The sequence below is a fragment of the Passer montanus genome, unplaced genomic scaffold (assembly GCF_014805655.1).
Source record: "Passer montanus isolate IOZ18808 unplaced genomic scaffold, ASM1480565v1 scaffold45, whole genome shotgun sequence".
Taxonomy (NCBI): Eukaryota; Metazoa; Chordata; class Aves; order Passeriformes; family Passeridae; genus Passer; species Passer montanus.
The window spans coordinates 6864774-6882454 of NW_024369373.1; the positions used below are offsets into that span (position 1 = coordinate 6864774).

The following is a 17681-nucleotide window of genomic DNA, read 5'->3' on the forward strand; positions in this document are numbered from 1 at the left end:
CAGATATTTCCAGAGTTCAAACCAAGTTCACTCATTTGTGGATTCATGATTCCCAGAAAAGTAATAAACATTCATCCTATTGTTTAGCCATCAATATTTTGCCTTTTAGTTGTTTTCTACTGGTTGGGGGGTTTGGTGGATAGATGGTGGATGTATTAAAACCTTAAGTATGGAAGCTTATTTGCTAAATTGAAATTTAGCTAGAAGTGTAACTGCAGCTTTGAAAAATGTGACCTGAACCTGTCCATGCATGGAACAGGTTAGTGACCACCTCTAGCACCACTGCCTTTTGTTAAATCTTCAGCTTAGTGAACCTGGACTTTGTGTCTCATGCTCAGTTTGCTCTTCTCCTCATTTCTGCACTTGGAGAGCAGATCCTGGTGTTTGTATTGCACAATTAACTGGTTAAAGGAACAGAAATTTTGACACAAGGTGAAACCTATATTCTGCTGCTGCCACCTCCTGTGATCATCAGTTACTGTTATTAAATTGATCACCTCTTTGATTTCTTTAGAAGATGTTGTCCAAATGAGATCAGGTTGAAAATCTTATAAAGGGACCAGGAATTCTTTTGAATTGTTCTTGGAATCCCACATGTGGTAATGCTAATTTTATACTCATTCATTCCTTCAGGGGGAAAAGAGACGGTGACTTACTGTAATGGGACAATATTACATCTCTGGAGCAATAACTAATCTTTTTTTTCTTTTTCCCTCCCCTTTCTTCACATTGTTTTCTCATTTTCTGCTGCTGCCCAAGGATTTATTGCACGATGCTTCTGCTCGTTCATAAAGTGAGCCCTTAATAATCATCAGTGGTTTGGGCATGGTTTTAATCTCTGTACAGCTAATTGATGTTGGTATTCAGTGCTCTTCAGTGTTGGTATTCTGGGAACCAGATCGGAGATGCTGAAATTGAAGGGTGATTTTTGTCTCTGTGTGTCCTTGTCTGGAAGGAACAGGGTTCAAGTTTTAGTTCTTGCTTTATTCTCCTCTGAATTTTTCCTTCAGGCTTCATGGGCTCTGTATATTGCATGTGTGCACATGTTGCTACTTAAGTGAAAGCACTTTTCATACCAGACCTGCCTCTTAAGAGATATCATGAGCTTCAACAAGCTGGTCTCAACATCAGTACATGCTTCTAAAAACAAATAATTTAAAAATGCTGCAGATCAGCATTTTAATTTTCATTTAATTTTATTAGTATTAGCTTCTTGTTTAGTGTTTCAGCAGCTCAGTTTCTTGTAGTTCTGTTTTCTTGGGTGTTTTTTTGGTGAAAATTCCTTCCAGCTTGCATGTATTTATTGTAACTTGGATTAAGCAATTGAAAAACACGAGAAGAATTTTAATGGTAAATCAGGGAGATGGCAATTTTCCCCATCACCTTTCTATATTGTAGTGTACTGTAATCCTCAAAAGAGCTAATTCAGCAATTCACATTAAACTGCTTTTTGGTTGCACTGTAAAGCAATAGGGCCATTGATTTGAGTCCAATTATGTGCTGGATACATAACTAAAGGATAGCTAAAAGCAACCACAAAACCCAAGCCAACTAAAGCCACATTGAAAAAACAACAAACCCCAAAACAGCAACAAATCCCTCACCATGCCATTCACCAGCTGCTCAGCAGATCCTTGTCTGGGCATTATGTTGAAGTAAGGGATCCATGGATGGGATTTTGAGGAGACTCTTCAGGAATTCAGAAAAGTAATTCATATTTCATATCATGGAGTGAAGTCTAAGGAAGAAGTGGTGCAATTGTAGTAATAACATACACAAAACTCCTCATTACTGATGGCCTGTTACTTCAGGCCACCCCTCTGTACAGCTGCAGAAGCAGTGAAGGAACTCTGCTAAATAATAATTGAACAGGGGTAGTAGTTGAGTCATGATGGATTTATGTGAAGTTGGTGCATAGCAAAACAAAATTTTTCATAAAGTATTTTTATTTTTCTTTATTTAGTAGTGAGACACTTCATGGGTTTTAATATTTAGCTACTAAAGGAATCAATGCAAAGTATTTTAGTCTCCAAATACTGGAGACTCTTTTACAGTAGGGGCTCTCTTTCAGTTTTCTTTGTTGTTGTTGTTTGGTTTGGTTTGGTTGTTTGTTTGGGTTGGGTTTGGGGGGGTTTTGTTGGCATGTGGTTTTTCAATAATTTTTTTATTTGAGAATACAAGTAGTGGCAGGGTTGGTGTCATGACAAGAACTGTTAGGTTAATGTAAAAGCAGATACAGTTTAGCTGTGCCTGTGGTCTTAGCTGACCAAAACCCAGTTCACAGCTGTTGTCTTGGCTAGGATTCAGCCTTCCTTTAGTAGTACTTGCCCAGTTTCTTGGAGGTTGGCATGAACGTGAAGTGAACTCACGCCTGCCTGGAAAAGACCCTGTGGATTAGTTCTTAGAAAGCAGACTTGCTATTTAAGTAAGTTGTGTGTAAGTATAGCTGTAAAAAAACCCCCAAAACTGGAAGATGACTAAGATTTAGGGGCCATGGTCACCATCTGAACTTTTAAAAAGCCCCCTGAATTTGCTGAAAAAGGCTGGGATGGAAGTGTAAGGACTTCTTTGTGTACATGCTTCTACATAGGAAAAGCATAAAATAAGTAGTGTTCTTTAAACCTCTACTGGGCTTAAGTGTCTTTTGTCTGCAGCTATAAAGAGCTTTTGCAGTATATTAATCCTCCAAGGCTTCAGAGACACAGAATTTAAGGCTTGCTGGTGGAGGGGAGGAGGGTGAGTTGTGGTTAAAGCAGTAATAAGGAAGTGAAGGGAAGTGGATGGATGGCTAAATTCCAAGGGCACTAACGACATTTCTCGGTTGTGTCAGGACAACAGACTTCATTGTTGCTGACTTTTTAGGGATTAGGAGTTTGTTTCTCTGAAATGTGTGCTTAAACAAAGAAGTATTCTCTATTTCCTTTGGGATCCTTTTGAAATCTGATTCTCTGCAGCCTGAGAGGAGGATACCCCCTCATCTGTGTGCCAGTCCAAGGCATGGCACCCTCTGACTAGGGGAGGGACAGGGGAAGTGGTAGAGGAAGAATTCCCACTTACTGGGATTGGAAGTCATCTGGCACTACAGACACTATTCCATGCTCACCCCCACACTCAGAATAACTGCTTGTTTTGCTTTATTCCTAAATTTATCTCCGCCCTGGAAATGTTGCCTGTGTGAAGAAAGCATCTGTGAGACTGGGACCGGTAAATTAGTGGTTACAGTTTCTGTCTGTTGAAGCAAGAGACTGAAGTGGCACCCTCTATTTTTGGAACAGGCATTACCTGTTTCAGTCTCTGACATGCAGAAAGTTCAGGTGGTATCTCTTCCACACAGCATTCAGGTATTTGTGGGTGTTTGTAATGGCAGTCTTATGGTACAATTGACGTGCTTCTAGGGGAAAAGCCAGTTTAGGGTATTTCTCCTGACTCTTGTGCTAAAGGTTGCAGTTACCTATCACCAAATCTGGTTACATATTCTAGGCTTTTTCCCAGAGTCTGAGAGTTTCCTTTGGGAACTGTTCTGTGATAAAGTTTATGGGTTGTTTGGGCAAGAATTGAAGGTGCCTTCCTGAAGTGGCCATTTTGCCTATGATGTTTTTCTTTTCTATCATTTGCTCCTGTTTTTCCCCAGTCAGAGTGTGTCTAAATATACCCCAGTTTCAATGCTGTTTGTTTTTTTTTAATTTTAGTAGTGGGTTATTTTCTCTAGATTGCTTTGTATGTGCTGTTTTTAGACTGAGCTTTGAATATTCACTGTAGGAACTGCAAAAATGAAATGGAAATCAATGACTTACTGGTTAGTGACCTGGTTAAATCTGTGCACAGTCTGTGAAGGGAAGACAGTCCCATATTTCTCTCAGCAAAAGAAGAACAAAGAAATAAAATAGGTTGAAGAAAATTTAAGGAGGAAGTATAGTGTATTACATCTTTATTAACCAGTTTACCCTTGGTTTGGTCCTCTGTGGTTGGATGTTCTTGTTTTGTTCTGACGGGTTCTGAAATGCAGACAGAATCAGAAAGATTCACAATTATGTGCTTACTCAGGCAAGCTAGGGTAGTTTTAATTTTATTTGAAGAATTTACTGTTCTACAGCTTCTGTTTTGATTGACTGCAGTCTCTTACTGTGATTAGATGCTACTTCTATTTCTAGGTCTTTTGATGAATTTATTTTTCTTCTTTCTTTCTCACTTTCTTTAGGTCTTTGCCTAAGCTCTGACAATTCTGTACAGGATGTTTTTCCAACTTTCATATTTTCTACATTGTTTATTCCATTTCAAGTGTAACTTATGAAATGCTGTCCCTTGCAAGAGTAAGACTGTAGAACTTTGCCTACTGTACATCTACTGATAATCTAAAGTATGTACTATCTTGAGACATTCCTTCCAAAGAGTAAACTTACATTTTGTAGATTTGTTTCAAGGGCAGGTCTGGGAATCATAAATCTAATATTTGCACGGTCTGGTTGCCCTGGCAGAGACTATCTAGAAAATACTTGTTATATTTGTCTTTTACTTAATGGCATGGGTTTAGATGTGGCTAGAATTCAGTAGTAAAATTCTGGGGGGTTCTTTTCTTTTGTGTTCTCTGGGCTCTTGGTTATTGATTTCTGTGGAAGGTGTGTACAAGATGGTTGGTGTTTTCCTTCTCAACTTCCCTTTGGATGGATACGTGTTCTGTATGCCCAAATATAATACCCTTTTCTCCCTAAGCTGGCAGGAGACTTTTTGTACTATAGAAATATCAAAGGAAAGGCAGCATAGTGCATCAACATTGTGTGCATTTGGCAATCATCTAAAGCATTAGTCTGTCTGGGGGAGACAGGAAACTCTTCTTGCCACTGAAAAGGTATTCTACAACTCAGGTTATGCTAAACACTCTTGTCTTCTGGATTATAGGAACCACTCAAGTAGTCCTTGCAGCATGTGTAAGAATGCTCAGTCCCTTTCCAGGTTATGTGATTTGGAAAGATTATGTGCTAAGAACAATGTTTCATATTCTCCAAGATGTATTTTCTGACTATATATGTTATATTTGTACCAGGCTAGTAGTATGAGCAATTACTGTTCATATTCAGGATCTCAAATAATTCTTAGTTCTGATTCACATATGAGGTTTTTGTTCTAATTTGATGGTGTGACTGTTCTCTACAGTCATCATTTTTATGTTATTACTTCTACAAATCTGCCATGATGCAGTTACACCGTGTAGTTTATTTCATTTTCCAACGTAGAAATACACTACACAGGCATAAATGCTATTTTACCTTGTGAATGCATTCATGCTGGGGCATTGATTTTCTTTCATTACATTGGTGTAGTCTATGGAGTGCAAGTATTATCTGCAGCTCTACCCTAGAGAAGCTGCACTTCATTTCCATGAGTGCATAAAAGATCTGAATGAGATCCATACAATTATTCTGATCCCCCACCTCAGTGTGCAGGCTGGAAGTTGCTCATCTGTCCCAGTGAGAGCCATTAGTGGGTTTGTGATTGTGCTTATGAAAATGTGAGTTTGGTTACCTGGTGCTGCCATCTCATGAGTAGAAGGAAAAAAGGAGCACTTCATGGTCTGAACTATTTCCCTTCCTTGATAAAGAGCAGTTCAAATACACAGTTTAGAACATTCCCCACAAGCATTTACTTCATTTCTACAACCAGTAATGCAATTAATGTATTTTTTATCTTACATAAAAGTAGTTTCTATCCAATTCACTGTCTCCTGCCAGTTGTTATAGCTGATGCTCTTAATTGTGGTTGCAAATGATGGTCTGTGTGGCTTGCTGTGCCAGACTGTTCCTTCTCTTGCTGATTGTCCCATGTCACACTTGTACTGTAGTATGCACCTGATGACTACAATGGCCTAATTCAGCTGAGCGATCAAGCCAGGAGTGTGTTACAAGCACCGAAAGAGTGGGTCTGTTTGTAACTCTTTGTAACTTCTGAAGAAGGTAAGATGTGACTGCCAGAGCCTGGGCCTCCAGAGGTGAATGGGAAGGGAAAGAAGGGCTTGGTGCTACAGAGATCTTTGCTTGTGGCTTTCCCCCTCAGTAGCTTGCATTGGGATCCTGGTGTTAGTGCTCCTGCTTCAAAAATCAACTAACCCAAGGAAATGGGCTGACTGTGATCTGGAGCTGATGGGGCAGCAGTGGTGGAGGTAGTGATTGCCTGGTTCTGCTCAGATGGTGTGTTCAACTTCCAGAAGGGTTTGTTAATGCTTGTATCTCATGTGAACCTTTCAGTCTCATATTTTCCTTTTAGTAGAGTAGTAGGAGATGATTTTTTTCTCCCTGATATTGCTAGAAAGCACACTCAAATGTATGTCTGAAGATCCCCAGACCTCTGGCTGTGTCTTTTTTTGTACCATATAATTGGCTAGAGATTTATATCTCTCCTTCTTGATCTTCCTAATCCAATGTGAACTATTACATTAGTTTTTCCAGAAGAGGATTTTTTGGGTATAGTGACTTTCTAATGCAAATAACTAGATTTGCTAACAGTAAATTTGCCTGCATCTTTGGCACCTACACACAATTCTTAGAGAAATTTTGTTATGGCTTATGTGAACTACATGATGCCACAGTACTACTGTATTCCATTCAAAAGGCTACTGATTAGTTATTATATTTTCTTTTTCCTTAAGAAAAAAACAGAACAACCTTACAGTTTAAAAATGGCAATCACATACTATGCTTTGAGAGAATTACTTTCACAAACAAATGTACTTTTAGTAACAACCATCAACTCAGTTTTCAAATTCGTTGTTTTCTCATGTTGGATCTGTAAGGAGCAGATGGACTGCATGGTCTGGTGATTAACTGGAAAACCAGATCAGCAGTTGGATTCTGCTAAGTATGACATGGAAACAGTCTTTGATTAATTCATGGAATAGCTCAGTCTGAATTATAAGTGGTACAAAGTAGTATTATGCAGGTACCACTGTTGGAGAGTAAAGAAAAAAAAATCCAGGAAAAAGATTTGTGTGAATCTGAATCTAGTTTTAAAACACACATGTATATACAGAAAATCTGTTTTTCTAGAATTATCTATAAATAAGAACTTAAACCCAGTATGTCTTAAAATGAAACTGAAGGGGTTTATTTAGTTCTTTTAATAATGTTGCTTGCAGAATGTGTAGACTTCTCTGCTAACTTTCTGTGCAGTTCTCATAACATGAATTTCCAGATCCCTACATTGGTATTACACCAACACTCCTATTTAAACTATGTTTTTAAAACTCCTCTGTGCTCAGAGGTCTAACTGTGTTCCATGTGTGTTTTCAGCTGACTCTCAGCTGAAATATTAAAGTTCTGTTCTGGACTGATGGTAAAATGAGTTCATCCCATATGGAATAACAGCAAAGAGCTGATTTAGAGCAGAGCATCCTTTAGCTCAGATTACAGCTCAAACCAAGTTGTGAACACAACTCTTTGAGTGAAGGTTACTCTGAAATAAACCAGGATTGCTTCCAGACTAGAAGTGGGCTTTAGAGATGATGTATTTTAGCTGGTTTTTTGATTTCTTTTGCATGCTATTTCTTGACTAACTTTAGTTCTCTGAGAAGCAATGATAGAAAGTTTGTACTAACTGTCTTATGCATGCTTTTGGTTTTTAAAGTGTGCTGTTGCATATATTTTAAGAATATTTTTATTGCCTGCTCAGTGTTTGGGTGAGTGAAGCTCTAGCATGCACTTGATTTATTTTCATATGTTTGAATGTAAAGCTGATATATGATATGATGCATTAATGAAATGCTATTGGTAATAACTGAGAAGTCTGCTGTTTCTTGTAGTATACCAGACACACACGTTCTACAGAAATTAAACACATAAATATTTTAACCTTTTATAAACTAAAGAGGACATATGTCACATGAACTTAACTTGAATTAATATTCATAAAACTGGTTGGTTTTCCAGCATTGTTTTGACACCGTTCTTCAAAGAAACTAACCTTGTATTCTGAGCTTTAATCCTTCAGTCTCTCATTTTGAAACTTCACTGAGATTCATTTCTATCCAACAAGCAGGAGTTCAAACTTAGCTTGGAAAAATTTCCTGGATCTTATGGAAAATGGATGGGGTACAATAGGCTGACTGTAATGTCTGATTGAACTCAGCAATTTGGAACTGCTTTTTAAGACTTTATGAGGGCAAGTGCCCTCAAAAGTAAATAAACTCCAATGACTAAATAATCTTGTCTGCTAACCTGCTTTTCCTTAGCCTTGTTAAAATTACAATAAATATTTACTTCAGTTTTGCACTAAATTTTACTTAATTTTTCAGAAAAATCTTTCTTGCACTGTATATCTGTGTTGAGTTCAGCTCATTATCCCAACAGAGAACTCATACAGCTCTTTTATTTTTAGCCTGGTGTTGTTTTTTTTTTTAACTTTGTATGTGAGTATTGACATGCCTTAATAGCCTTTGTCACTTGGCCAGTAGTCCACATAGTACACGAATTATTCATGCCTGGATTTCTTGCACCATTCACCTCCTATTAACATCTACTCTCTCCTTTTATCAACCTTTAATCTCAGTTTCTTCTCTAGCAAAACTTTTACACAGAATTATGTCTACATCACTACTCAGCACTCCAGCAGAATAGGAGCTGCTGCTGTTTGCCAAGCTAAAATTTCCTTTAATCTTTGACTCCTTCTCCTTCCCATTCCTAACATTCAGAATATTTTCACCATGGACGCAGGAGCAGAGTGAGCCAGATGCACTAAAAAATGCACCAGCATGACAAAACTGCATTTCCAGGTGTTGTCTCTGGTCTTAATAGTTTTTTTTCTTTTTTTCTTCTTGTACCATTGCAGCTCCAAGCAGATTCCATCCTCATGCTTTACAACTTTAGTGGGCAGCCCAGTGGCGAGGCGCTGGTGACTTTTCCAAGCCTGGATCTAGCTAAGCAAGCAGTGGCTGAGAGAAATGGACAGCTCCTGGGCAGCCGCTGTGTACAATTGTACCTGGTCTAGCTGAACTCTCTGGAGGATGAGGAAAGGATGTTGCACTCAACACCGTGCCTTTTGCAAAATAAGAAGTCTTCCCTTGCCACCCAGGCAGCAACAAATGTGCCTTTTCAGCGTAACATGCTGGAACGCAGCATGGTGCATGTCCTTTTTAATTTGAAAAATGGCATCTCCTATGCCAAAGATAAAGTGAAACCAAAAATTGTGCAGTTAATTTACTTAATTTCTAACGTACCTGTGTAAAAAGAAGCAAAGCTGCCCCTGGCATGCAGTTAATTCTGGAGACAGCCCAGTATCACTTCAGCTACCGCAGCCACGGGCAAAACTTACTCAGCAGCATTTGAAGTGGAAAACGATGCTTGAGTCATTCAGATTCTTCTGTGTTTAGTTTTTAAGGGTTTACACTTGACAAAGTGTCTCGTTCTTGTAGAGTTTAAATGTCTTTAGAAAGGTCTTTTGGAATGCATGGCTTACCCAGTTCAAAGCGTAGATCATATTGATTTTTGTTTTGTTTTTTTCTTGACTGGAAAATATCAGGATGCTGGATCCTGAACCAATTGTGCTTTTTCATGTTTTCATTAGACGTTGTTTTGCAAAAGCCATATTTGACCTTCTTACCAGTGTACTGCTGCCAATGTGTGAAGCAAAAAAAATAAAACCAACAGCAAAACCAGAAAATTCCTCTCTTCCCACCCTACCCCCAACCCCATATTTTTAATCTCTACAGGACAAAAATGGCACATAAACCTGAGTACTAATAAGTTATATTTTTTTATTTAAGCATAATAGCTTTCAGATACTGTATTAAAGATTTTGCTCTAGTTTATGTGCATGCAATTTGTTTACATCTTTAAACTACTTTATTTGTATATTATGAAACAGCAAGATATGTTGAAATCTGAATTCTCTAGTGCATGCTTTTTTCTTTTTCCCCTGTGTGTATATACATAAGCTAGAAGTACTTTTACGTCATGTAGCATGTGTTTAAAAAAAGACATCTGCTGTAGAAGCACTAAATGACTTTGTTTTTACTGTGCCTTACTTCCAAATCATTCCAAGTGCAATACCAGCAGAGCAAAATGTAATGAATTCTGTTGTTGACATGTTCATGTATGTCTGAATTGATCTTTTTTTTGTTAGTGTACAATTTGAGTTGTACTTTAAAGAACTGAATGATGTATGCTTCTTTATATTACAATAAAAGAGATGCTTACAATGTGCATTGCCTTTTGAAAGGAACTTATGCTTTGCTTTGTGTTCTCACAGAGCATCAGACTTTGATAAATAGCCTTACACACTTTTCTCCTAGATTTAGATGATCATTTGTACTTTGTGACATCTCTGTTTTTTGGGGGCTTGTGGTGGTTTTTTTGTTGTTTTGGGGTTTTGTGTTTTTGGGGTTTTTTGTTTTGTTTTTGCCTTTTTGCATGTTCTAGTAGGCCAGAAATCTCTATGATGCATGTTTCTCTCCTAGTGCAACACATTTGAGGCAACATGATGTAACTGTTTACATGCTTAGTGTTCTTTCTGTTGCCAGAGGAAACAAAGTATTGAACTTGAAATTGCATTCGTGTTTGCATTTAATTGACCTAACGGGTCACTCACTTATCTGTGCAACTCAAAATGCCACATTTAAGTCAAAATAGAGCCAGTCAACCTTTTTGTACTGAAAACAGAGAAAGGGGAGGATATCATATCAAGATAAGGTATGTTTCTCTCTAGTCAGACACATCTCATGCCAGATTCCATTTTGTCATCAAAAACCTCTCAAATTAAGTTTCAGCAACCAGGTGGAACTGGAGGGAAGGATTTTTTTTTTTAATGGGAGTGCTTACACTAACCTGTTTCCAATATTAATCTTTGTGAAGTCTGACAAAAATTTTAGTTTTGAAGTAATTTGAATAGTATAAAGGATTGCACAGTGGTAATTAACATTTCCTCATTATGCCTTGGAGGAAAATTTCGGAGCTGTGTAGTCCATTTATCACACACTTACAGTCTGCCATGGTCCAGCTGGTCACAGCTTTGTAGGCTGTGGAAACATTCTCATTTTTCCTCTTATAAAACCCATATGGAACTTGTGGGTTTCTGCTTCCTTGGCAAGGTGAGGCAGGGCTGGAATGGAGAACCTCAGTCACATCAGCCATGATTTAGATGTAAACACTCTCCCTGCTCCTTTAACACCTTTGTGGCTTAGCTGGCAAGGATCAGAGCTCTGCTTTGGAGTGCAGTCCCATGTCCACATCACAAAGTGCAAACAGGCTCTGCCACATGCAGAATCTGCACCTACCTACCATCCACTGCTGGTTTATTCCCTGTTTAGCATGAGATGGTGGAAGCCAGTTCTACAAGGTGAACTTGGGGATGTTTTCTGCCACGTGCAGAATCTGCACCTACCTACCACCCACTGCTGGTTTATTTCCTGTTTAGCATGAGATGGTGGAAGCCAGTTCTACAAGGTGAACTTGGGGATGTTTCAGGCTGAGTGATTTCGTGTGTGAAACCAAACACGTGGAACACGGGACCAGAGTATAATTTTTAGCAGTTACTGGTGTAAAATGACTGCAAGGGCAGTGGCAGTGTTTTGGGTAGACCAGAGCACCCCGGATGGGGCTGGCAAGAGACCAGACCTGAGGATGCTCTTCCTCTGAACTTTGACTTTCTTGCTCGTATTGAAAACTGTGGTCTTGTCTTAAAAAGGATAACGTTAAAAGACGAAGTGCAGCTGGCATAGGGCAGTGCCCGGGACAGGAATCCATCAGGATCACAGGTTATTCCCAGTCGGGAAGGACCCACAGGGACCATCAAATCCAGCCGTGACGCGAATGGTCCACCCGGGGATCGAACCCGCGGCCTCGGCGCTGTGGGCACCGCGCTCTGCCCGGGGGCTGATCCCCTGAGGGGACGGTCCCGGCCTGGCCCCCGTGGGACCAAACTCCGCCAGCCGCCTCTTGTGCTGCCCTTTGGCTCCGTAAAGCCGGGACGGCGGAACCGAAGCGCTCCGGCTCTCCCGGGTTCTGCTCCAGAGCCAGAGGGGCCGGGCTGGGCCTGCACCCGGCATCTGAAGCTTTCCGACACCGAGTCCGGCCGGGGCTGCCCGCAGGGTTTGTGCCTGGGCTCCGGGGCTGCCCCTGGCCCTCAGGTGAGGCAATGGAGCTGCCCCTGGCCCTCAGGTGAGGCAATGGAGCTGTGCAGGCCCTCAGGTGAGGCAGTGGAGCTGTGCTGGGCCCTCAGGTGAGGCAGTGGAGCTGTGCTGGGCCCTCAGGTGAGGCAATGGAGCTGCACCTGGCCCTCAGGTGAGGCAGTGGAGCTGTGCCCACGCTGACCCCTCAGCTTCACCTCAGCAGCTGCAGCCACCAGCAGCGTCCCTTGGGCCCTGCTCACCTGGAATTTTGCTGCAGATGCTTTATAGCTGGCGGGCTGGCTTCAAGCCCAAGAGCTTTCATTCAGAAAGGGAAGATAAAACTTGCATCATGCCTGTTTGGATGATGGCTTCTATCACTGGAGAAGGCTGGGAGCTTGGGGTAAGTGCTAAGTGTTTTGTGTTCTTTGTGTTCAAAAGAACATTGTTCTTTGTTAATGTTCTTTTGACATTTACTCTTTGTGATTGAAGTTTTAGACTATGCTGAGTTGCAAAGCCTTATCAGAGGAATCTCTGTATTTAAATGCACTTAGCTTAATAGAAAAATAAAAAAGTGTTAAGCTTTAAGTGTTTCATCAAAGAAGAAGTTTGGTAAAGAACTCTGATTTGACTTTTGCTGTTGTTAAAGAAAGTGTCCTCACACTCAGCCCCAAAATTCGAATCTCAAAAAGAAGCTTCTTCTGTGCTTGCAATCAGCAAACTCCTCCACCTGTGTTCGTGTTGCCATGTTGTGTAACTGTGGAACAGAATTGCCACTGGTTGTATTTCTCCCGATTTCACACTTCTGATAGTGCTGGTTTGGACATGATTCATTTAGTCATTTCTGCTCCCACTCTCTTGACACTGATAATTTCACCTGGAGATGATTTCTGTGTGTTGGCCTATCCCATGGGATATTCCTGCCCAGCCTAGAGAGAAGATAGCTTATTCTTATTACACTCGTTGGAGGTGAGACTGAAGAGCTTGAAATGGCCGTTCTCGGTTTCAATAGTTGCAGCTGTGTGTCCAGAGCAGGTGTTTCTTCTTGGGATTTCCTCATTTGCAGAGAAGGCTTACCCAAAACAGGCTTAAAAGTTTTGCTTGTTTATGTGAACTGAGATATTTTCAACAAATATTTTATTAGTGAAATTCAATTCCTAAATTTTTTTAAAGAATAAAAGCCTTTCAGCACCTTAATTTCTGAAATAGTATTTGTTCTATTTCAGTCAGTTAAAATGAACTGCTGATGAAGGCTGGCAGTTTAACCTCCTGGGTCCTGTCTTATATAAAACTATATTTGACAAAATCTGTTGTAATATGTTTTGAGTCTATCACTAGAAGTGTATTCTAAAACCTGATTGCATCTAAGGAAAACTTGAAATATTCTAAAGCAGAAAATACCTGATGCACCAAGGTTTGCTTGTAGTTAATTTAAAATTTTGCCTTTTTATATCTACTTGTTATAATGCTTTTGAAAAAGAACAGGTGAGGGCTACTGTGTTACTTAGCTGGATATGAAGCTGAAATGCAAGTATTCAAATAAACATGACAGGATGTTAATTTAAACTTGCTAATTGCAATTTCTTTTGTTACTATGCTATTTATTATAATCGTTTTACTTTAAATACATGCCTTTGGGGGTTTTTAATGGCTATTGTTTGTGGCTTTCTGTGATAATATAAAGCTGAGTTCAAATAAAATGCTTTCCCTTTTGTAAACATCACTAAGGCGCTGCTCTAATTTTGCCGATTTAATGTCAGCTGTGTGACAATGACTTTGGCTGCCAGTAGATGTCCCCTTTCCATCGGGGATCGCGAGGAGGGGTCGGAACAGCGGCTTTGGGGCCCGGAGCTCCGCTGTCCGGGAGTGCTCTGCCGTCTGTTCGCCTTAAACTCCGAGGTTTTGCTGCTCATGAAATTGTTGACTTAAGTTGGTTGTGTTGTTTTTTCGTTGTTTTTTTTTTTTCCTCCCCCTCTTTTTTGTCAAATTTGTCCCTGTTTTTCTATTCTAAATGTTTTCTCCGACTTCATTGACATTCAATAGGGTTGCTTTGAAATGTACAAACTGATTTCTAATTGTGAAAATCACAGTGGTATCTAACCGTATTTAGTCGGAAAGGAAAAAGACTTAAAAGCTGCTCGACCAAAAGAAATCCATAAAATGTTTCCTAGACAGCAAAAATTGTCCAGTAGCAATGACTGGACAAAAGGAGTGCTTTAAGTGTCACCCTAATGTAAACATACTGTGTTAGACCAAAAATGAAGGAAAAATTACTCTTTAGTCTTCTGGCTCTTAGAAAGAAACCCGCAGCTGATCAGCGCAATGCCAAGGCTTTAGGCCAGATTACATGTGTGGGAGGAAGCAGGGCTGCGGGCTGAGCGGCGGCGGGGCCCGGCCGGCAGAGCCCTGGATCCCAGAGCTGAGGTGGCCTCGGGGCTGGCAGGCTCCTCTCACACCGCTGGGCACCTTCTCAGGCTGCTCCCCCGGCTCCTCGCCGCTGTCAGCTGTTGGTCTTGTTGGTTTTAATCCTGGTCTCTCAGGGCATTTCCCTTGGGTGTGTTCAGCACCATAAACTGAGAGTCGCTGGGAATTCTCCTTGTGGGGGATCCCGTGGGATACTCACTCACGCTGTAATATAGAAAAGAGGGTAAAAATGGGGAGAGGTTTTTAATGTCTAGTATTAGGTCTTGAGTTGCTCCAGCACTTGCCACATTTTGGGATGGCCTAATTTTTTCAAGAGAAATTGAAAAGAGGGGGAGTGGGGGGTTGCATATCAGCAGTTCTACTATTTAGAGAAAGGAACCAACCCTCACACCCACAACCCCTAACCCTCAAACACGGGAGTTGTCTTTGTAAGTTTCTGTTGCTTTGAAGTTTGGGGACATTAACCAGGGCCTTCTACTGGTCCTAGACCTTCTAGGACACTCTTCTTTTGTTGAACGATAAGTGAAAATAAGAACATGTTGTGTTTCATTTGGGAAAGCAGCTTTTACAATAGGCCTGATGAAGGTGCAGTTGTTCTGTTTATACCAATGTCCTGTTCTGGCCCCTGCCTTCCAGCTTGGCTATTACGGCATTGTAACTTTTGAAAGGTTTTTTTGTTGTTGCTATTTGGTTTTAATCATTCCTTGTTATCAGCACTTTATCTTCTCCTTGCTGGAGGTAGGGGAAAAGTTAATGTGCTGCTGGCATGGATCACTTGTGTTTGTATATTCTCTTCTAAAATAACTTGTGATGTTTGAATTTCATGCAAACCTAACTTAAAATTTTGTATTTGTGTGCAAAAATATTCAAAATCTTTACTCTGGGTATGTTTTAAATAATAATACTTAGAAGTATGTGAGTGCAAAAATGAAGGAGATATATTTCTATTTCTTCTTACTACTATTCACAAGAATAGGTGAGAGGTGGAAAGAAACAAGAGAATAACCGAGGAGAGGAAAAAATTATGTATTTTGGAGAAAGGGAGTCTCACTGGAATTTTCTGTGAGAAGCTCCAAAAAGCTGATGGTTGTTTTTTGGAAAAATCTCTTGTGTTGCTGTGTGCAATGGAATGGCATTAGAATTTAGCTGTCTTCTGCATTGAATAAAAGCTTTGGGGTTTGTCAGGAAGAGTAAGATCTTTTCTTGCTGTTTTCCAAACTAATTCAGTGTTGGGGATCTCTCTGGGACTGCTTTCCATAGGGATGGAAGGCACACAAAGTTCTGCTGTGGGAGAAATGCAAAGGTGTGGTGGAACTGCACAGCCCAAAGACTGGCAAGGAACAGGTCCTTCCTCCTCCGTGCTTGGGGCATGAGAGGTTGAAGTGAGGAAAGGACAGTCTGAGCCTTATCTGCAGTGCAACATTTGTCACTACAGCTCAGTCCAAGGAATTCTTGGTTAAACATGCCCTGAAAATGTGGGACTCATTCCCATTGGATTAGGTGTGCCTTTCTTTTGTTTGATGCAATGCAGTCCTTGTGCAATTGTGAACTTTACTGTGAAAATCCACACAAGCTGCACTGAATATTAATTGTAGCAATAACATTAAATTAAAATGTCCTTGAAAGGTCAGGACCTTTTGGGTTTTTGTTTTGTTCTGTTTTGTTTTGGCATGGGTTTGGTCGGTTGGTTATTTTGTTTTGGTTTTGTTTTTTGAAAAGCAACAAAAAAACTTAGAAAACCAATCAATTTTGCTTAGTTTTTAGTGACAAGAAATCTATGTCTGGGAATATAAACTGTCAGATTGCTTACAATGCTGCTTATTTTGTGTGTGTGTTAAATTGCTCTAAAATGTTTTATCAAAAGTCAGGTCCATCATATTCCTGCTGGGATCTGGAGCACAGATCACAGGTTGGGTGATGGAGGCCATGAGGAGATACATCCTGGAGTTAGAGCTGGAGTTACACCTGGCAGTGCTCATGACAGTAATGGACTCTTTCTCTTGCTCGTGAGGAGGAGAAGGCCTGTAAGGATGGCAGGCTCCATATTTTCAATGAAATGTGGCTTCTGCCTGTCTGTAAAATCAATCTTTTTGTTCAGCTGAAGGATACTGGTGACTGATAACAGTGTGCCAGTGATTTTATTTAAAGTGACCTGATCTTGTCTTGTAGAAAGTAAGCCCCCAGAAAAGAAAGGATTCCAAATGTTTGGGTTATGGGGACTGTTTTAGAGATAATTTGGGGAAGAAAGAAAATTGTAAGACCATGGACCTAGACACTGATAACACATCCCAGAGAGTGTGCTAACAACAGGGGAGACTGTGAATGCAGTGAAGGCAATATTTTGGGAGTGTGGGCTATTTGTTTCTTTTTTTTTTGTTCTGTTCACTGGCACCAGGTTCCACCAGTGGTTCCCTTTCAGACACAGCTACTCTGGTTAAACAGCACGGGGCAGCTGCAGTGTGGGAACTCACTGCACAGCCTGGAGATCTTCCAGCTACAGAGCAAGTTCAGCACTGGATACTGGAGCTTCCAGAGGGTTTGCAATGCCAGGATAATGACTCTCCTTATGGTTCAGGAGGTGGGATGATTTTCTGACCTGTTTCAAACAGGAAAAGCAGGTTGCAAACATGCTGAGGAGGCAGCATCAGCCCACGCAGTCGGTGGCAAAGGGCAGCACTGCTGGCAGACTGCTCTTGGGGCAACTCTGGGCAGCCACAAACATGAAAATGAGCCCAAGTGGTTGTAGATGGAGCTGAAGCAGCTCTGAGCTGGGCAGCCCAGGCTCAGCTGCGCGCAGCTCGCTCGGGCAAGCAGGAATGCAGCTCCCAGCACAGCTCTGCTCATGGTGCTGCTCTCAGCAGCTCTACTCACTACTGATTATAACTCATGGACTCTAGAATTTTTTGAAACAATTAGGGATAAATCAGAGTGGGGGCAAGGAGGGGTTACTGGATACAATTGCAGTTTGTTCATCGCGTGTCTGTCATTGAGCATAAATGATGTTTAGCCTCTAGATACAGACTAGGAAATTGGATTTGAAAGCAGAAGGAAGAGCCAAGGAACAGTTTTTCTTATGCCAGCACCTCAGTTTTTATTGCTTTAAGCAAGGCGTAGTAAGGGGGAACATGCAGTATTTGTGTGGATGTCACTGTAAAAAGTAACTTTGAGG

General features: G+C 40.6%; 1 protein-coding gene across 5 annotated transcripts in view; it reads left to right on the top strand.

The window, feature by feature from the left end:
• Positions 1-10181, top strand: part of ESRP2 (epithelial splicing regulatory protein 2) — a 42839-nt gene extending 32658 nt beyond the window's left edge. For 3 of the 5 annotated variants that reach the window (XM_039721448.1, XM_039721450.1, XM_039721449.1), the window contains exon 16: positions 8815-9728. In XM_039721448.1, the coding sequence (XP_039577382.1) occupies positions 8815-8973 (159 nt within the window). In that variant the 3' untranslated portion in view covers positions 8974-9728. Of the gene's footprint in view, positions 1-5836; positions 5949-8814 lie in introns of all 5 variants that reach the window. The other 2 variants (XM_039721452.1, XM_039721451.1) reach the window with 2 other exon arrangements.
• Positions 10182-17681: the final 7500 nt, after the last annotated feature.